The sequence below is a fragment of the Phaseolus vulgaris genome, chromosome 8 (genome assembly GCF_000499845.2).
Source record: "Phaseolus vulgaris cultivar G19833 chromosome 8, P. vulgaris v2.0, whole genome shotgun sequence".
NCBI classification, from domain to species: domain Eukaryota; kingdom Viridiplantae; phylum Streptophyta; class Magnoliopsida; order Fabales; family Fabaceae; genus Phaseolus; species Phaseolus vulgaris.
The window spans coordinates 26,870,584-26,892,140 of record NC_023752.2 but is presented as its reverse complement, the minus strand read 5'-3'; the positions used below and the strand labels follow the sequence as shown (position 1 = coordinate 26,892,140).

General features: G+C 50.0%; 2 protein-coding genes across 2 annotated transcripts; both read left to right on the top strand.

Annotated features, from left to right (window-relative positions):
• Positions 1–13,542: 13,542 nt before the first annotated feature.
• On the top strand, positions 13,543–14,160 carry LOC137824855 (predicted GPI-anchored protein 58). The gene has a single exon (XM_068630533.1). The coding sequence runs from the start codon at positions 13,543–13,545 to the stop codon at positions 14,158–14,160; it is 618 nt and encodes a 205-aa protein (XP_068486634.1).
• Positions 14,161–14,250: 90 nt separating this feature from the next.
• On the top strand, positions 14,251–14,811 carry LOC137824854 (filament-like plant protein 1). The gene has a single exon (XM_068630532.1). The coding sequence runs from the start codon at positions 14,251–14,253 to the stop codon at positions 14,809–14,811; it is 561 nt and encodes a 186-aa protein (XP_068486633.1).
• The last annotated feature ends 6,746 nt before the right edge of the window (positions 14,812–21,557 follow it).

Below are 21,557 nucleotides of genomic sequence, written 5' to 3'. Positions count from 1 at the left end.
CTGACTCCTTTTGAGCGCTTTCAACCTCTTTGTATGTTTAACTTTGCCGAGTTTAACTTAGCGATTATGCAAACACAATCTTTGGCGTAACTGCCTCGAGCCAATTCAAACTTAAGCAATAATCGCTTTAAACAACTTGTACCCTTGAGGCACTAACCTGATCATAAGAAAAGTGTCCAAGCAACGAACTGTAACTCAATCGCGGTTCAAACAACGTCCCACTCAACCTGCTTTATCAAACAGGCCTTTCAACCTTCTCGCCGTGTTTGAACTTTTCGCGATCACCAAGACCTCTTGGTAACACCAGCTTTTCTTAGCCTCAGGCTTTGGCAGTCATTTCTTTATCTGGGGCAGAAATGCCCTTTGGGATCTTCCTTTACCCCCCTGAACTTCAGAGCTAAAGACTGGCTGGCTAGGCGTTCTCTTCGAACCTACCTTAGCCACCTTTCAAGCTTCTTCCACCCTCTTCGCCATACCTGAACTCGTTCAAGACGAGAAGGATTTTATCTTGCCTATACTCGCACACAAGCGAGAAGGTCTTTTAACTCGCCTGAACTCGCTCATCGGCGAGAAGGACTTTAAATGGCCTTAACTCGCTCGACGGCGAGAAGGACTTTGTCTGGTGCCTCAACTTGCCCAGGGTGTACATCTCCTCCCCCCTGGATGCACTGAGGACCTTTTCTTTCTCGCCTGCACTCGCTCAACGGCGAGGAGGTCTTTACCTTGCCTCGACATTGCCCCAGGAGTTACATCTTCTCGCTCCCAGAAACACGGAGGACTTTTTCTCTTTCTCGCCTGCACTCGCTCAACGGCGAGGAGGTCTTTACCTTGCCTCGACATTGCCCCAGGAGTTACATCTTCTCGCTCCCAGAAACACGGAGGACTTTTTCTCTTTCTCGCCTGCACTCGCTCAACGGCGAGGAGGTCTTTAACTTGCCTCAAAACGCGCGAGGGCGTTGAGGTCTTCCATCTGGTGCCTCCGATCGCCGAAAGACGATGAGGACTTAAAAACTTAACTGGTGCCTCCAATCGCCGAAAGACGATGAGGACTTTAAAACTTTTAGAAAGCACGCGATACATCTTTTCTTGCCTCAAATCATGTACAAATGACAAGGTCTTTTTTCAAAACTTTCGAAAATAGCACACATGCAATCTGGAAACACCTTATACTTCGAAAACTCTTCTTTTATTGGGTGGCCTCATTAAAAAACCCTCCTTAGGGAAAAAAGAGTGCCCCCTTGAAACTGTTTTAACAGAGATATTGCAATATAACATTTGTGTTTGTCTTTACTTACAAAGCTCTTAACTATAGTACAACTTCAGGTGTGTGGCGTTCCAGGTACGAGGGATCGCCCCTCCTTCCAGCGTCTCTAAGCGGTAGGCTCCGTTCCCGAGTGCCTCGGTTATTCTGAACGGTCCAGTCCACTTGGGTGATAGTTTACTCTCCATCTCGTACTGGTGGGCCTTCCTCATCACCAGATCGCCTTCTCTAAACTGCCTTGGCATCACCTTAGAATTGTACCTTCGCTCGACCCTTCTTTTCACCGCCTCAGCCTTCAGCCTTGCCTCCTCCCTGACTTCATCCAGCAGATCCAGGTTCAGCCTTCTCTCTTCATTCGAGTCTTCCTCTACGAAGTTCTGGAATCTCGGCGAGCTTTCCTGGATCTCCACCGGAATCATGGCGTCACACCCATAGACCAAGCTAAACGGGGTCTCATGGGTTCCGGACTGCTCGGTGGTGTGGTACGCCCAGACTATACGGGGCACCTCCTCAGCCCAACTTCCCTTGGCTTTCTCAAGCCTTCTCTTCAAACCTCTCAACAACACCCGATTAGCTGATTCCACCTGGCCATTCGTCTGAGGGTGCTCGACGGATGCAAACACTTGCTGAATTCCAACCCCTTCACAAAGCTTCTTCAACAGGTGGCTTGCAAACTGAGTCCCATTATCTGACACCAGACGCTTAGGCACTCCAAACCGGCACACGATGTTCTTCCATACAAAGCCTTCGATCTTGTGTGCGGTGATCTGGGCCACTGGTTCTGCTTCAATCCACTTGGTGAAGTACTCAATCGCCACCACCAAGTACTTCATCTGCCTGATCGCCAGTGGAAAAGGTCCCAGGATGTCGATTCCCCAAGTATGAAACGGCCAAGGGCTATAGATCGACTTCAACTCCTCGGGAGGTGCCTTATGCCAATCGGCGTGCTGCTGGCACTGTTTACAGCATTGGGCATACTTCTTGCAATCTTCTCTCATGGATGGCCAATAGTAGCCTGCACGGAGAGTCCTCGCGGCCAGAGCTCGACCCCCGACGTGACTTCCACATATTCCTTCGTGGAGCTCTGCCATAATTCTCGTGCACTTCTCGCCGTGTATACATTCCAGGAGTGGGTGAGTGAACCCAAACCTGTACAGATCGCCATCAATCAAGGTATACTTGCTGGAATTTTTCTTTACCTTCCTAGCTTCTGCTGGATCTAGCGGGAGGAGGCCATCTGCCAGGCACCGCTTGTACTGCGTTATCCAAGTGTCTGGCTCGTTGGTGGCGCAGACCTGCATCACGTCCACCTTCTCTCCTCGACAAGCTCTAACTTTCGGCGATCTCAGAGTTTCTTGCGTCAAAGACTTGTGGCTTCTCGCTGCTCTCTCCGTCGACCTGCTTATCTGAAGGACCAGGTGATCTGCTACAAATGCCCTCGGCGTCTTCAGAGTTTCTTGAATCACTGTCCTCTGCCTACCCCCCTTGCCTGAACTGGCGAGCTTAGCAAGCAAGTCAGCTCGGGCATTCTGTTCTCGGGGCACATGTACCACTTCAAAAGAGGCAAAGGAACTCTTCAATTCCTGCACATACGCCAAGTAAGCCGCCATTTGTGGATCTTTAGCCTGGAACTCGCCTGTTACTTGCCCTGTGACTAGCAGCGAGTCACTCTTAGCCATCAGCACTCTGGCTCCCATCTCCTTGGCCAGCAGAATCCCGGCGATCAGCGCCTCATACTCTGCTTGATTGTTGCTGGCTTTGAAGGCGAATCTCAACGATTGTTCGATCAGCACGCCGTTGGGTCCTTCCAATATGACTCCAGCACCGCTACCCTGCTGGTTCGACGATCCATCCACCGAGAGTACCCAACGGAAGTCGTCACCTTCAACCCGCGTTGCCTCGGATGAGAGCTCGACTACAAAATCTGCAAAGATTTGCCCCTTGATCGGGCCTCGAGGCTCATATTTAATGTCAAATTCTGACAATTCTACTGCCCACTTCACCATTCTTCCCGCAACGTCAGGTTTCTTCAAGACCTTCTGGATGGGCAGGTCAGTCATCACCAGAATTGTGAAGCTGTGGAAGTAGTGGCGCAACCTCCTCGCCGAAAACACCACAGCCAGCGTGGCCTTCTCAAGGGCCTGATATCTCGTTTCTGGGCCCTGCAACACCTTACTCACAAAATAAATAGGCTTCTGAGCCTGATCCTGGTCCTGGGCGAGCACCGCACTCACCGCCCTCTCAGTCACAGCGAAATACAACCTGAGAGGGATTCCCGCCAGTGGTTTGCACAGAACCGGCGGGCTCGCCAGATATTCCTTCAGCTTGACGAAAGCTTCCTCGCATTCTTTCGTCCAAGCGAACTTGTTATTGCGCCGCAGACATTGGAAATAGGGATGTCCCTTTTCTCCACTTGCTGACACGAAGCGAGATAGGGCTGCCATCCGACCCGTCAGCTGCTGGACTTCTTTCACTGTAGCCGGGCTTCTCATCGCCAAGATGGCGGCACACTTGTCCGGGTTGGCTTCTATTCCTCTTTCAGTCAAGAGAAAACCCAAAAATTTTCCAGCCTCCACGCCGAAAATGCATTTCTCCGGGTTGAGCTTCAACTTGAACTTGGCGATCGTCGTGAACAATTCTTCCAAGTCTGCAACGTGCTTGCTTTTCTCCTGCGAGGTCACGACCATGTCATCGACGTAAGCTTGCACGTTCCTTCCCAGCATCGGTGCAAGTACTCGATCCATCAGCCTCTGGTACGTGGCCCCCGCGTTCTTCAGCCCAAACGGCATCACCTTATAGCAGTAGCACGACCTCTCCGTCATGAAGGCTATTTTCTCTTCATCCATGGGATGCATCTTGATCTGATTATAGCCCGAGAAGGCATCCAGGAAACTCAGCAGTTTGCACCCTGCAGCACTATCAACCAGGGCATCAATGCTTGGTAAAGGATACGAATCCTTTGGGCAAGCCTTATTCAGATCGGTGAAATCGACGCACATGCGCCATTTCCCGTTGCTCTTCTTCACCAGTACGACGTTCGCCAACCATTCAGGGTACTGGACTTCCCTGATGTGGCCTGCAGCGAGGAGTTTCTGGGTCTCGTCCTTGATCGCCTGCCTCCTCTCTTCATTAAATTTCCTCCTTCTTTGTCGCACCGGTCTCACCATGTTGTCCATCGCCAGATGATGGCACAAGAAGTCGGGATCGATCCCGGGCATGTCCGCAGCGGACCAGGCAAACGCGTCCAGATGCCGTTCAATCACCTTGGCGATCTGGTCCTGGAGATCGACCTCCAGAGATCTTCCGAGCTTGAAAACTTTCCCCCCGATCTCCTTCTCGAGCCACTGCTCGACGGGTTTGGGCCTGGATTCTCTGGCGATCACCGCCTTGGCGATCCCCAGTTCCCTTGCTTCCTCAGGGCGATTCCGCGCCTCTTCTTCCTCCAGGCCAGCATTCCTCTCCCCCAGCTCAGCATCTACCATCTCTACATCCCTTCCGGCGGCCTCCTCTATTACCGGCGGTCTGGGCTTCACACCGGGAGGCGGGGTGGTCGTTACATAGCTCACTGATCTTTTATTTTTCAGGCTATTTTCATAGCACTTTTTCGCTTCTTTCTGATCAGACTTTATCGTGATCACCACCCCTTCCATGGACGGCAGCTTCACCTTCATGTGCCGAGTCGATGGAATTGCGCCTATCCTGTTAAGAGTGGGCCTTCCCAACAGGATGTTATATGCTGAAGGGGCGTTTACGATGAGGTACTTGATTTTCTCCGTCCTCGACCCAGCCTCATCGGTAAACGTGGTTCTCAGCTCAATGTACCCCCTGACCTCCACCTGGTCGCCAGCGAACCCATACAAGCACCCTCCATAGGGCCTTAGCTGGTCAAGGGGCAATTCCAGCTGCGTGAAAGTCGGCCAGAACATTACGTCTGCCGAGCTTCCTTGGTCCACCAGAACTCTATGGACCTTCCTTCCCGCCGTGATCAACGAAATAACGATGGGATCATTGTCATGAGGCACAACGTCCCGAAGATCCTGCTTGGTGAACGTAATGTCCACTTCCGGCGAGTGATCTTCAAACATGTCCACTGACATCACCGATCGCGCGTACTTTTTCCTCTGCGATGCGGTGCATCCACCACCTGAGAAACCCCCTGCAATGGTGTGGATCTCCCCATGGATAGGCATCTCGTGTTGCTGGGCTTCTCCACCTGCCGGCTGGGAACTCGACGCTCCTCCGGTCCTTCTGTCCAGCAGATAGTCGTTTAGGAACCCGCTCTTAACCAGATCGTCGAGCTGGTATCCTAAAGACAAACACGAGTCCAGGTTGTGGCCAAAGCACTGGTGAAACTCGCACCAAACGTCCGGCTTTGACCCCAGCACCTTGTCGCCCACCTTCTCGGGCGCCTTCAACCTAGCAGATATGTTAGGGATAGCGATCAGGTCCGCTAGTCCCATGACGAATTTGTGCTTAGGCGGGCGATTGTATTCCCGGCGTGCTGGTTGTTGGCGTGCTGGCGGTTGGCGCGCTTGGCTTCTTCCCTTATTTCTCCTATCGTAAGGATAGCGAGTCCTTTGGTCTTTTCTGGCCGCCGCTGCCGTCTCCAGCACCCTCTGTGGCTGGATCCTGGTCTGGGCGCGTGGCCTGGCGGGAGCCACGCTGCCTCTCTTCTCGGCGACTTCGCTCTCGTCGGCGATGTGGGCCACCGCAAGTCGCCTGACCTCAGCAAACGTCGCTGGATGAGCCCTGATCAAGGCCTCGCAGAATGGCCCTGGCTGCACGCCCTTCTTGAAGGCATAGACCAACATTTCTTCATCCTTGGCTGGCGACCTGACCATCTGTGCGCCGAAGCGATTGAGGTAGTCTCTGAGGGACTCCCCATGGTACTGCCTTATATCAAACAGATCATAGGACACCCTGGGCGATGCCTTGTTCACAATATACTGCTCGACAAAGATTTTCGAGAATTGTTGAAAATTAGTTATGTGGCCATTAGGCAGGCTCACAAACCACTCCATCGCCGTTCCCTGGAGCGTGCTTACGAACATCTTACAGTAGACGGCGTCCGACCCTCCTGACAGCATCATCTGTGTGTGGAACGTGGTCAGATGAGCCTCTGGATCCTCCACGCCAGTAAAAACAGCTTTAACCGGAACCACGCTCGTGGGAATTGGCGTGTCGGTAATCGCCTGAATGAAAGGCATTGGGAAAACACGAGGTGGCGTCGACGGTGCCACCTCTTCAGCTGAAGAACGACCCTGCTGCTCCTGAAGAGCTCGACGCAGCTCCTCAGCTACCTTGCTGAGCTCCTCGTTCCTGGCGCGAGAGGCGACCAGGTCTTCATGTATCCTTGCCTGCTCCACGCGCGAGGCTTCCACAGTCGCCTGCAACGAGCGCATCATTTCTGCCATCTGCGCCATGGTCATGGCGGCGTCGCCTTCAGCTGCGACGGGAGCCACGGGACTGGAACGATTGCTTCTCATCTTTCTCATTAACTTCAGCGAGCCACAGAAATACAGCAAATAACACTTCAACCACGAACGAATCAGCGATCGATCGGAGAAGACTCAAGAAACTGTGCAAGAACCCAAGAACACCGCAAACCTTCGCAGAAAACCACCAAAGAATTCGAACTTCCACCAGACAGATTGCGCGCAAGCAACAAAAGACCTCACTCCACCGATTGAAAGACAAACGAACGGCACAAAACACAAACTTACCGAACGAAACTCAAAGAAAACTGCAAACGACGGTTGCACCAGCACACAACCGCGCAGAAAACCTCGAAAACTTCCACGAACTCACGCTGTGGATGGGAGCACGTTTTACACGGCCCCACGGTGGGCGCCTGATGATCCTGCCTGTTGACCGGAGCGCTGGAGAATGCCTCGTCAAAGGATCGACGTGCGCGCCGCTTCTCACTTCCGTTCCTCCTCTGGATCTATCTCAAGAACCTGCAAAGAAACGACACGGGGCCGCTGCGGCCGATCGCACTCCGACGCTCAAGTCAGTGACGGTATCACCAAATACTAAGAACTGGAACCGTGCAAACTCTCTCTCTCACAAACAGCTCTGTCACTCGCAAGCGTAAAGTGTATGAACTGAACGCGCGTACCATAGAAAATCTGTTAAGAACTCTTATATACCTGGTGGTTTTCTCTCTCCTGGCAGTTTACAGAATCGGACACGTGGCTCGCATCCAACTGTACACGTGCCATCATCTGGAGGCTCCCTGACTTGGCGCTGCTTCTACTCTCATTTTGGCTAAGTTACCTATGCATGGTACTGCCCAGTGCATAGCTAACTCAGGAGTGCGATCTCTACTGAAACTGGCGAGTTAGGGCCTTCATACACCTTCCCTTGGTCTCGCCGGCCGCCTTCATAATCTGCTTCTCCTTCATCTTCGGCGATGTGCTTGTTCTGGCGATCTCCGACTGCTTGGTCGCCTGGGTCTATATCTGGCGATTTCATCTTCAACCTGGCGATCGCCTATTCTGGTAAACTGGAAATCGGAACACGCCAACTTAACAATCGGCGACCACACGTGCCTCCCGACTTCCTTCCCATCTGCCAACCTGGCGCCTTGTCAACACGGCTATACTGTAGCAGGATGCCACATCATCACACCCGTCCACCAGGGCGGTACAGTAACCTTGGATAGCTTCCTTTGTAAGCTTCTTGTACACTCATGACCGGTCCTTCTCCTATAAAAGGAGGGCTTGAGAGTTTCTAATACAGATTTGATATTTTGAGTACAAAAATTCTCCCAAATTGGTGAGTGATTGAGAGACTTATGTTTTCTCTTATTCTAGTCTTATCTTGAGAGCACTCTTGGAACCTCAAGTGGCGGCATCTACACTCATCTTGAAGCTTTGCATCCTTCAAGTGGCGTGTTCCTCTCCAAGGACTCCAACCACATAAGTTCTCTTCTCCTTTCCATCTTATTCATCCATTTCCATTCCCAAATAAACTCTAAAAAACATGTCTCAGGCTTTTCTAGTTTTTGTAATCGGTTCATTTGCATTTTCTCTTACTTTTGTTCGGTGCATTTGATTCCTATCATGTTCTATTCGGTTCATTAGCCTCCTTTAATGTTTTTGTTCGGTTCATTTGCTTTCTAGGTAGTTTTAATTGGTTCATTTGCTTTCTTGTTCATTTTAATCGGTTCATTTGACAAGAAATGGGTTTCCATATGAGTTTTGGCTTGGTTGCTTTGATTTGATGAGTTCTTGAATGAAATAACATTGATCCAATTCTAGAAAAGTGCCTAATCATATTCCTACTTAAGTTGAATCCATAACATGTCTATGAAACATCTCTATCTTGTTTTTGGAATCATATCACTATCACCACTAAAGCTTTTTACAAAAGGAACTTGAGACTTTGCTTCTTGGTGATGCCTTTGTTCACGGTGGTGGCTTCCTCCATGGGAATGATGACGATGCCTCCTTCTTCTATACTCCTCTCCATGGCCGTGAGCATTTGAAGAATCTTTGGAAGAATGCCGAGGAGAAGTTTGTCTACCATGAATGGAATGTGAAGATCTTTCTTGCTTTAATTCAACCTTTGCCATTCGTTCTTCCAATCTTTGCAACGCCTCATCTTTGAGGGCAAGAGCTCTCTTGGCCTCTTTTAACTCATTAAGAACATAAGCCTTATGAGTAGAATGTGGTTTTGAAGATTCAGCACTTGAATATGTATCCATTAGAAAAGGAAAACAGCAAACACAAGAGCAACAAATTTTAAGAAAACAAGGTTAGCAAAAAGAACAATTATAAGAATGTGCTGAAAAGTAAAAATCACTCAAGTCACTCCAAGAAAGATACTTCCCTCAACCAATCTGCTCTTGAGGCCTTAGTAACCTCAAATGAAAGATGTCAAAGCAAAAACACTCTATCTCAAAGCCAAAGCACCACAAAACTTAAAGAACAATAAAAGATAAACAAGAAAAGGTGTAAACAAGAAAGGCTATAACAAAAGGAATACAAGAGATATAACAAACACAAAGAATAGTGAATAAAAGACAAGCAAGAAAATATGGTACTCAATGAAAAGGAAGGCACACAAAATAAACCTAGAGAAAAGCACTAGAATAGATGAAGAAAACAAAAACAGAACTACTGGAAAAAATATTTTTTATGCAAACTGTGCGTGACTTCACAGATTTATCTGGAATTGTATAAAGCGAACTGGATTTTGAAATTGTAACCACTGAAAGTTCAAGATCTTATCTCAACAATGGCACTGGAATTACACAAAAACAGTAAGCCAATTATTTGCGATAAATTTTGCAAAATCACTGCCATATTATTGTATTTTTTTCGGCAGAATTACACATTGAACGTATTTCATTTATCATTTTTTTTGTACTTGGAATTTTGATGTACTTCTTTTTTATAATTTTTTATAACACTTTGAAGAACTCAAATCCAGAATTTCAGAAATTTCCAGTAAGTGAATAAATTGCAATAAATCGAAACAGTCAGCACGTTTTCAAGAAAACAGAGGAAAGCTAAGAAGAATGAAAAACAGAATTAAGAACTAGCAAAGACATAATAGAAATGATGTTTAAGAACTTGTATATGTCTATTACACAAGTATGAACTCAATACTACAAAGAAAATGCACCAAAGGATCAAGAAACAAACACATAAAACTGTACTGAACACAAAATCAAGAAACAAAAATTATCAACAAAAGGACCACATAGAATTGATAACATTTTTTGAAGAAACATGACTTTGACAAAACTTATAAGGATTCAAACATCAAAATGACACAAACACAATGTAATAACAACAAGAAATACCCAAAATAAACCTAAAACAGAAAGGTAACAACAAGAATGTAAAGTTCTTGAATTAAAAGTGCCAAAACAAAACACAAACAAGAACAAACCTAAGACTCATGATACCACATGATATGATTCCAATAACAAGATAGAGATGTTTCATAGACATGTTATGGATTCAACTTGAGTTGGAATATGATTAGGCACTTTTCTAGAATTGGATCAATGTTCTTTCATTCAAGAACTCACCAAATCATAAGCAACCAAGCCAAAACTCATTTGGAAACCCATTTCTTGTCAAATGAACCGATTAGAATGAACAAGAAGGCAAATGAACCGATTATAACTACCTAGAAAGCAAATGAATTGAACAAAAGCATGAAAGAAAGCTAATGAACCGATTAAAACAGTCAAGAATTCAAATGAACCGAACAAAACATGCTAGGAATCAAATGAACCGAACAAAAGTAAGAAAAGATGCAAATGAACCGATTACAAAGACTAGAAATGCCTAAGACATGTTTTAGAGTTTATTTGGGAATGGAAATGGATGAATAAGATGGAAAGGAGAAAAGAACTTATGTGGTTGGAGTCCTTGGAGAGGAACACGCCACTTGAAGGATGCAAAGCTTGAAGATGAGTGTAGATGCCGCCACTTGAGGTTCCAAGATTGCTCTCAAGATAAGACTAGAATAAGAGAAGACACAAGTCTCTCAATCACTCACCAATTTGGGAGAATTTCTGTACTCAAAATATCAAAATGTATTTGAAGGACTCAAGCCCTCCTTTTATAGGAGAAGGACCGGTCATGAGTGTACAAGAAGCTTACAAAGGAAGCTATCCAAGGTTACCTTGTGATCCTGCCTGCTGACCAAGACGCAAGAGCCTTGCCTCGTCAGATCTGGATCGACTTTGCGCCGTGTTAGCTTCCGTCCTTCGCTTTGATTCACCTCAAGAACCTGCAAAAAGACAGAACGGCGCCGCTGCGGCCGATCACGCTCAGCGAACTCTCTGGAACCGTGCAAAATTCTCTCTCAGCGTACTCAGGTTCTCACAAGCGTAAAAGAAATATTCTAAAACGCGCGTACCTCAGAAGTTCGTTAGAATCTCTTATATACCTGTGCACTTTCTCTCTCCTGACAGTTACACAGCTGGACATGTGGCTCGCATCCAGCTGTACACCTGTCACCATCTGGAGCATCCTTGACTTGGGCGTCACTTCTTACTCTTCAGGCTTATTCGACTAAGTTATCCATGCAAGGAGTAACTCGGTGTATAGTTGCCTTGGAGCGTGATCTCTTCTGTGTGGCGAGTACGGGTGTCTTCATACACACCTTCCCTGTGGTCTCACCGACCGCCATCATGATCTACTTTACTTGCCTCATCGTGCATGCTCGGGTAAGCTGTTCCTCGACCTCAACCTCTGGCTAGCTAGGGAATGACTATCTGACGAATTCATCCTCTGCTTCTAAAGCCTGGAACAAGCTTCCCTGATCCTTCGGCGATGTCCTTCTTTCGGCGATCTCTAATCACCTGGTCGCCTAGGTTCGCATCCGACGACTTCATCTCAAACCCGGTGACCGCCGGTTTAGGTATGCTAAAGATCGGAGCACGCCAACTGAATAACTGGCGACTACACGAGCCCCCGACCTCCTTCCCTTCTGCCAGCCAGGTGTCCCGTTCAACACGCCTATATAATAGCTTGCTGCCACGTCATCACTTCCGATCACCTGGGCGGTACACAAGCCCCCCAGTCTTAAGCGAAGACTTGTCCAGCGAAAAGACTAAGAGGTCACGTCAATGCCGATCTGCGTGGCGCTGACACAGAATTCCAAACGCTCGTACCCTCTGCTTTTCTGACGCGCCACCAAACACCTTTTTCCAATCGCTCGACACGTGGCTTCATCAACGGTCATCTATAGCTGTCGTTTGCGCTTCCAAAAGCGTTTGAAAAACCCTTAAACCCTTTCATTTTTACTGCTTCATCTTCTCTTTGCCTTCTCAAAAACGCTCTGAGTTTCCTCTGTGAACCCACGACGCTCTTCAACTCTCTCAATTCCCAACTCCCTTCAACGTTCATCTGATCATCGAAAGGTACCTCCTTTACTCATTCTGTTGATACCTGCTGCATTTTAACCGATTCGCATCATCCATTATCTGTCTGGTGCATACGCTGTGGGTTGTTTTTTCCTTTTCTTCTTCCTTCTCGCAACTTAGGGCTCCGTCTTCCATTACTTTCATCACAATGAACTCTCGTTCGTTCGTTTTTCATCCTTCGTCCACAATCGAGTCTATCTCTACAACCTTCGTTCATCTTTCTTTTTTTCTTTTTCCTTTGCAGTTCCTGCGATGGCTCGTACAAAGACCACCGCGAATCCTCCTCCTTCATCACGAAACCCTCCATCCCAAGCGCATAACCTACCGCGAGCATCTGGTGCTCCCTCTTCCCAGGCTGAGAGGCCTGCAACCTCTCGTCCCAACCTTGCTCAGGCAACCCCACCAGTTGCCGAAGGAGCCTCCATTCCCACTCCAGACTATAAAAAACTTTACCCATGGGCCACCCCAACTTTGCTGAAGGAGACTTCTTCAGTAAACTCTGCTTTGGCGGTGCTACGGTTGGAGAAAGGGGACGAACCCAACCTCTCGTTCCACAAGGAGCACGACGACAAACTGATGGTGCTGCCTTGCCCTCCTGACGTGCCAATTTGCGTGGATGACAAGGGGAACAACGACGAGTTGTTCTGCTTCATTTATACCACTCTCTTCAAGAAGGTGAAACTCAGGCTTCCCTTCACCCATTTTGAACGGGAACTATTGACCGAGCTCAACATCACCGCTGCCCAGCTCCATCCCAACAGCTGGGCATTCGTGCGGGCATTTCAAATTATGTGCGTGCACTTGGGACTACCGGCCTCGGTAGACGTCTTCCTTTTCCTGTTCGAGGCCAAGAATCCTGGAGACCGCCTCTGGGTGAGCTTAAACGGAATTGCTGGGAGATCGATCCTCTCTATCTTCCAGCAATCTTACAAAGATTGGAAAGGAAAGTTCGTCCAAGTGCGCCAAAATGATCAAGACCCTTCGCTGCTCGATGGCTTTCCCTTGTACTGGGTAAACAAGGGAAGTAAGGACTCCAAGGAAAGCTTCAGAAGGCCAAGAAGTCCTGACAACATGGGCGAGTTGGACAAGGATCTATGCCTCTTCTGGAAAGGCGTAGCAGCCGCCAACATCACCTTCCCCACCTCCGCAATAATCACCTTCGAGTTCCTCGAGGGCCAACTCGAAGCTCACATAGGTTAGCGCTTACCTCGACTTTTAGGTTTTCGTCTTGTGCTGCATCTCTGTTATCTATTATTGGGCGTCCTGCTTGTGGCGCATTAGACTTGGTTTTTATTTCCCGCACCATTCGTTTGCATCATTCGCACCCGTACTTGTATATTTTACTTTTGCCTTCGCTCTTACTTGTATATTCTTGCACTGTGCAGATCTCATGTTGGGCAAAGGCAAATTGGCTGAACTGAGGGCGCTCGCCCGAACCCACAGATTGGCGTCGGGCTCTCAAACCGTGCCAAACTCGGTGGTGGAGATCGCCGCTGCCCAGGGCAGATCGCCCCCTCAAGGCCCAGCTCCTCCAGAGGCACTGCCCGCCCCTCAACGAAAGAAGCTCGTCTTAAAGAAACCAAAGAGGAAAACTCCTCAAGTGGTTCAAGAAGATGAAGATGAAGATGATGAGGCAACCGAGGACGGCCTCATAACCAAAAGGAGAAGGGCGGCACCTTCTTCACCACCTGCTCTACCAACACCAACACCGCCTTCTCCCCCAGCTCCAACATCGCCAGTCCAAGCGATACCCTTGGCAGCTGCACTTCCTGCGGTTGAAGGCAATGAGCCTAACTTCATGGAGAACCCTCCGAGCGCCTCCACGCCATTCGTATCCGCTGGAGAGGGTCCTCCTTCAACTGCCTCAATCGCTGAAGCTGCACCAGGTGGGGATGAGGGCGCTCACAACTCGCCAATACTCATTACCGAGTCCCCCTCTTCACCACCACGCCAGGAAACCCAACTTCCTCAACCAATTCAAGAGGGTGGTGGTGAGAGTCAGCACTAGGCCCCTTCAGCCCCTCCACCAGCAGCGGCTGCAAGCCTTCCCCCCGCGGTCAAAGAAATCTGGGGGCCCTTCACAGCTAAGCTCAAAATGATGGCAGAGGACCTCCCCTCCATCATAACAAAATCTGTGGAGAGCTCCACCAAAAAACTCCAGGATGATATCTCCACACTCCAAGAGGAGAATCGCCTGATAAGGATCGAGGCGGAGAAGCTGTCCTGCAACCTCATGATGGCGGAGATTGATCACTCAAGGGTGGAAGACGCCATGAGTGCCGAGCTGAGGGTTGCACGCAAGGAGGCCTCTGATCTACGCCAGAAACTGCACCTCCTAGCTCAAGATAAAATCGAGCTGGAGAGCAAGTTGGTTCCCTACCGACTCAAGGTGGCTGACTTGGAGGCATCAATAAAAGTGGATGCAGCCAAGGTAGAGAACCTCGAGAAAAGGTTGGTTAATCGGGAGGTTCTCCTTGGAAAGGTCGAAAAGGAGAGGAACGACGCCGTGGCTGAGCTCGCCGAAGCTAGAGAGGAAAACAAAAGAACTGTTGCCGAGCTGGCCCAGGTGCGGGAGGAAAGCAAAAAGGTTGCTGAAGACCTCGTTCAAGCTCGTGAGAAAACTGAAGAACTGAAGAAACGAGCTGACGAGCTAGGATAGCAAACCGAGGGGCTCAAAAAGCAAAACGAAGAGCTCGAACTGAGCTCCGCCCAAGTTCTCGCCGCTGGGTTCGACGCCGCCCTGGAGCAAGTCGCCTGCTAGTACCCCGAGCTCGACCTCTCCATGGTATCACCATATAATGAAGTGGTGGATGGGAAGATCGTGCCTTCTGAAGATTAGTCATCTCCCTCCACCGCTTATTCCCTGATATCTTTTTGCACAATCTTTAGGCCTTGCTTGTAATATTTTTCCTCTCTTCTTATGTACTTGAACTGATACTGCCTTTATTATAAATTTTTCTGCTTCTACATATGGTCTCTCTGCCTGCTTTGCTTCTCCTTGTAAAAACCGCTTAAACAAAGTAACTTAGCGATTCTACCGTTTACTTACTGCTTCAAACTCGATCAAACTATCACCTTTCGAACGATGGCATTTTAATAACTTGTGAACTTTAAGACAACGAACTTCAGCGCGAAACTACTTACTAAACAGCAAGTTTCAATCCAACTGATAGTTTAAGATGTAGTTCACCTGATCTGCTCCATCAAAATGGGCCCTTACTCTTGCCATCGCCTGAATTTCTTCTGATCGCCAGAGGATCCCGGCGATGTAAGCCCCCTTTTGCCTTCTGAACTTGGCTATTGTTCCCTCATCTGGGGGGTAGAGGCGCCTTTCGGATCCTTCTCTACTTCCCTGAGTTTAAGAACAATAAGCCGGACAGCTAGGCGTTCTCTTCGAACCTACCTTAGCTATCCTGCAAACTTCTTCCACCCTCTACACCGTACCTGAACTCGTTCGAGACGAGAAGGATTTTATCTTGCCTGAACTCGCTCGACGGCGAGAAGGTCTTTACCTTGTGCCTCTACATTGCCCCAGGGGCTACATCTTCTCTCCCCTGGAGGCACTGAGGACTTTTTACTGGTGCCTCTACATTGCCCCAGGGGCTACATCTTCTCTCCCCCGGAGGCACTGAGGACTTTTCACTTTCTCGCCTGCACTCGCTCGACGGCGAGGAGGTCTTTTAATCTCTTTCTCGCCTCAGGACGCGCGAGGGCGTTGAGGTCTTTTAAACGTTGCTGGTGCCTCCGATCGCCGAAAGACGATGAGGACTTTTAACTTTAACTGATGTCGCCAATCGCCGAAAAGCGATGGGGACTTTTAACTTTAACTGATGTCGCCAGTCGCCGAAAAGCGATGGGGACTTTTAACTTTAACTGATGCCGCCAATCGTCGAAAAGCAATGGGGAATTAAAAACTTTTTAGAAAGCATGCAACATAACTTCAAACTTGCCTTAAATCACATACGAGTGACAAGGTCTTTTTTCTAAAACTTTCGTAACAATAAGCGTGCAATCTAAAACACTTTAAACTTCGAAAACTCTTCTTTATTGGGTGGCCTCATTAAAAACCCTCCTCAGGGAAAAAAGAGTGCCCCCTTCAAACTGTTTTAACAGAAAGCTTGCAAAAATCTTCGTGTTTGTTTTTACTTACAAAGCTTCAACTGTAATATAACTTGAGGTGCGTGGCGTTCCAAGTGCGAGGAATCGCCCCTCCTTCCAATGTTTCTAAGCGGTAAGCGCCGTTCCCGAGCGCCTCGGTTATTCTGAATGGTCCCGTCCACTTAGGCGACAACTTGTTCTCCATCTCGTACTGGTGGGCCTTCCTCATCACCAGGTCGCCTTCTTTAAACTGCCTTGGCATCACCTTCAAGTTATACCTTCGTTCAATCCTTCTTTTTACTGCCTCGGCTTTTACTCTCGCCTCCTCCCTGACTTCATCCAACAAATCCAGATTCAACCTTCTTTCCTCATTCGAGCCTTCCGCTACAAAGTTCTGGAATCTCGGCGAGCTCTCCTGGATCTCCACTGGAATCATTGCGTCGCACCCATAGACCAAGCTAAACGGGGTCTCATGGGTTCCTGACAGCTCGGTGGTGTGGTACGCCCAAACTATGCGGGGTACCTCCTCAGCCCACGATCCCTTGGCCTTCTCTAGCCTTCTCTTCAAGCCTCTTAGCAATACCCGATTGGCGGACTCTACTTGGCCATTTGTTTGGGGATGCTCGACGGATGCAAACACTTGTTGAATTCCCACCTCTTCGCACAGCTTCTTCAACAGGTGACTTGCAAAATGAGTCCCGTTGTCCGACACCAGGCGCTTAGGCACACCAAACCGGCACACGATGTTCTTCCACACAAAGCTCTCGATCTTGTGCGCGGTGATCTGGGCCACTGGTTCTGCTTCGATCCACTTGGTGAAATATTCAATCGCCACCACCAAGTACTTCATCTGCCTGATCGCTAATGGGAAAGGTCCCAGAATGTCGATCCCCCACGTATGAAACGACCAAGGGCTGTAAATCGACTTCAACTCTTCAAGAGGCGTTTTGTGCCAATCGGCGTGCTGCTGACATTGCTTGCAGCACTGTGCATACTTCTTGCAGTCCTCCCTCATTGTTGGCCAGTAGTAACCTGCACGGAGGGTTCTCGCGGCCAGAGCTCGGCCCCCGACGTGACTTCCGCATATCCCTTCATGGAGCTCGGCCATAATTCTTGCACATTTCTCTCCGTGCACACATTCCAGGAGCGGGTGTGTGAACCCAAACCTATACAACTCGCCATCAATCATCGTGAACTTGCTGGAGTTCTTCTTTATCTTCCTGGCCTCCGTCGGATCCAGTGGGAGAAGGCCATCTGCCAGGCATCGCTTGTACTGTGTTATCCAGGTGTCTGGCTCATGGGTAGCGCAGACCTGCGCCACGTTCACCTTCTCCCCCCGACATGCTCTTATTCTCGGCGATCTCAAAGTCTCCTGAGTTAAAGACCTGTGACCCCTCGCCGTGTTCTCCGTTGACTTGCTTATTTGAAGAACCAGGTGGTCTGCCACAAATGCTCTAGGCTTCTTCAGAGTTTCTTGGATCACCGTCCTCTGTCTACCCCCCTTGCCCGAACTGGCGAGCTTAGCTAGCAAGTCAGCTCGGGCATTCTGCTCTCTGGGCACATGCACCACTTCAAAGGAAACAAAGGAACTCTTCAACTCCCGCACATACTCCAGGTAAGCCGCCATTTGTGGATCCTTGGCCTGGAACTCGCCTGTTACTTGTCCCGTGACCAACAGCGAGTCACTCTTAGCCATCAACACCCTAGCCCCCATCTCCTTGGCCAGCAAGATTCCGGCGATCAGCGCCTCATATTCTGCTTGATTGTTGCTGGCTTTGAAAGCAAACCTCAGGGACTGCTCAATCAGCACACCGTTGGGCCCTTCCAGGATGACTCCAGCACCGCTACCCTGCTGGTTCGACGATCCGTCCACCGAGAGCACCCAATGGAAATCATCCCCCTCAACCCGCGCTGCTTCTGACGAGAGCTCGACCACAAGTCAGCGAAAATCTGCCCCTTGATCGGACCTCGGGGTTCGTACTTGATATCGAACTCCGACAGCTCCACCGCCCACTTCACCATCCTACCAGCTACATCAGGCTTCTTCAAGACTTTCTGGATGGGCAAGTCGGTCATCACCAGTATGGTAAAACTGTGAAAATAATGGCGCAACCTCCTCGCCGAAAATACAACAGCCAGTGCAGCTTTCTCCAAGGCCTGATATCTCACCTCCGGGCCCTGCAGCACCTTGCTGACGAAGTAAATAGGCTTCTGAGCCTGATCTTGGTCTTGGGCGAGCACCGCGCTCACCACCCTCTCAGTCACAGCAAAGTACAACCTGAGAGGGGTTCCCACCAACGGTTTGCACAAAATCGGCGGGCTCGCCAGGTACTCTTTAAGCTTGACGAAGGCCTCTTCACACTCCTTCGTCCAGGCAAACTTGTTGTTCCGCCTTAAACACTGAAAGTACGGATAGCCCCTCTCTCCGCTAGCCGATACGAAACGAGACAGGGCGGCCATCCGACCTGTAAGTTGCTGCACCTCCTTCACGGTAGCTGGGCTCCTCATCGCCAAGATGGCAGCACACTTATCAGGATTGGCTTCTATTCCTCTTTCAGTTAAGAGGAATCCCAAGAACTTTCCCGCCTCCACGCCAAAAATGCACTTCTCGGGGTTCAGCTTTAACCTGAACTTGGCGATTGTGGTGAACAACTCCTCCAAGTCCGCAACGTGCTTGCTCTTCTCCGGCGAGGTCACGACCATATCATCCACGTACGCTTGCACATTCCTCCCCAACATTGGTGCAAGTACCCTATCCATCAACCTTTGGTACGTGGCCCCCGCGTTCTTCAGCCCAAAGGGCATCACCTTGTAGCAGTAGCACGATCTCTCGGTCATGAAGGCGGTCTTCTCTTCATCCATGGGATGCATCTTTATCTGGTTGTACCCCGAGAAGGCGTCCAGGAAGCTCAGCAACTTGCACCCTGCAGCACTGTCGACCAGGGCGTCTATGCTTGGCAAAGGATACGAATCCTTTGGGCAGGCCTTGTTCAGGTCAGTGAAATCGACGCACATGCGCCACTTCCCATTGCTTTTCTTCACCATACGACATTGGCCAACCACTCAGGGTACTGGACTTCCCTGATGTGGCCTGCGGCGAGGAGCTTCTGTGTTTCATCCCTGATCGCCTGTCTTCTCTCCTCGTTGAACTTCCTTCTTCTTTGTCGCACCGGCCTGACCTGGTTGTCCATTGCTAGATGGTGGCACAAGAAATCGGGGTCGATTCCCGGCATGTCTGAAGCAGACAATGCAAAAGCATCCAGATGCCGCTCTATCACCTTGGCGATCTGGTCTTGGAGCTCAGCCTCCAAGGATCTTCCCAGCTTGAAGACCTTTCCCCCGATCTCCCTTTCGAGCCACTCCTCGACGGGTTTGGGTCTAGCTTCCCTGGCGATTCCGCCCTGGCGATTCCCAGTTCCCTCGCTTCCTCTGGGCGGTTCCTCGCCTCTTCTTCCCGATCGGCGTTCTTTCCCTCAACCTCAGCATCCAGCATGGTGACGTCACCTCCGGCGGCCACCTCCATCGCCGCATCAACAACTCGCCATTCTGCTGGCTTGGGCTTCACACCGGGAGGCGGCGTCGTTGTGATGTAACTTACTGACCTCTTGTTTTTGAGGCTATTCTCATAGCATTTCTTCGCCTCCTTCTGGTCAGATTTGATGGTGATCACCACCCCTTCCATCGATGGCAACTTCACCTTCATGTGCCTGGTGGAAGGCACAGCTCCTATTCTTTTGAGCGTTGGTCTTCCCAACAGAATGTTATAAGCTGAGGGAGCATTCACGACGAGGTACTTGATTTTCTCCGTCCTTGAGCCTGCCTCATCCGTGAATGTAGTTCTTAACTCTATGTACCCCCTGACCTCCACCTGATCGCCAGGAAAGCCATACAAGCACCCTCCATAGGGCCTCAGCTGGTCAAGGGGCAACTGCAGCTGTGTGAAAGTCGGCCAGAACATCACATCTGCTGAGCTTCCTTGGTCCACCAGAACCCTGTGGACCTTCCTTCCCGCCGTAACAAGCGAGATGACTATTGGATCGTTGTCATGAGGCACAACGTCCCTGAGATCTTCCCTTGTGAACGTGATGTCCACGTCTGGCGAGTGGTCCTCGAACATGTCCACCGTCATCACAGACCTCGCATACTTCTTCCTCTGTGACGCGGTGCACCCACCACCCGAGAAACCTCCTGCGATGGTGTGGATCTCTCCATGAGTGGGCATCTCGTGCTGCTGGACCTCACCACTTGCCGGCTGGGAGCTCGACGCTCCCCCCGCCCTCCTGTCCAGCAAGTAATCATTTAGGAACCCGCTCTTGACCAGGTCGTCGAGCTGGTATCCCAATGCCAAACATGAATCCACAGTGTGACCAAAACCCTGGTGGAATTCGCACCAGGCGTCGGGCTTTGGTCCTAACACCTTGTCGCCCACTTTCTCAGGCGCCTTGAGCCTGGCTGCTATATTGGGAATGGCGATCAGGTCTGCCAACCCCATGACAAACTTATGCTTTGGCGGGCGATTGTACTCCCTGGGGCGCCCTGGGCCCCTGCCCTTATTTTTCCTTGGATCATAAGGATGGCGGGTCCTTTGATCCCTCTTAGCCGCCGCTGTCTCCAGCACCCTCTGCAGCTGGATCCTGGTCTGGGCACGTGGCCTAGCGGGGGCCACGCTCCCTCTCTTCTCGGCGACCTCACTCTCATCGGCGATGTGGGCCACCGCAAGTCGCCTAACCTCAGCAAACGTGGCGGGGTGAGCCCTGATCAACGCCTCGCAGAAAGGTCCCGACAGCACGCTCTTCTTGAAGTCGTAGACCAACATCTCTTCGTCCTTGGCTGGCGAGCGGACCATCTGCGCCCCAAAACGATTCAAGTAGTCCCTGAGGGACTCTCCCTGGTACTGCCTTATGTCGAACAGATCATAAGACACCCTAGGCGGCGCCTTGTTCACTATGTACTGCTCGACGAAAAGCTTCGAAAACTGCTGGAAATTGGTTGTGACCTGTAGGCAGGCTCACAAACCATTCCAGCGCTGTTCCCTGGAGCGTGCTCACAAACATCTTGCAATACACAGCATCCGAGCCTCCTGACAGCATCATCTGCGTGTGGAACGTGGTGAGTTGTGCCTCAGGATCCTCCACGCCGGTAAAAGTAGCCTTCACGGGTACCACACTCGCAGGGATAGGCGTGTCCGTGATCGCCTGAGCGAATGGCATGGGGAAAACGTGAGGTGGCGACGATGGTGCGACTTCTGCAGCGACTAGGCGCCCTCTCTGCTCCTGAAGAGCTTGGTGCAACTCCTCAGTCACTCTG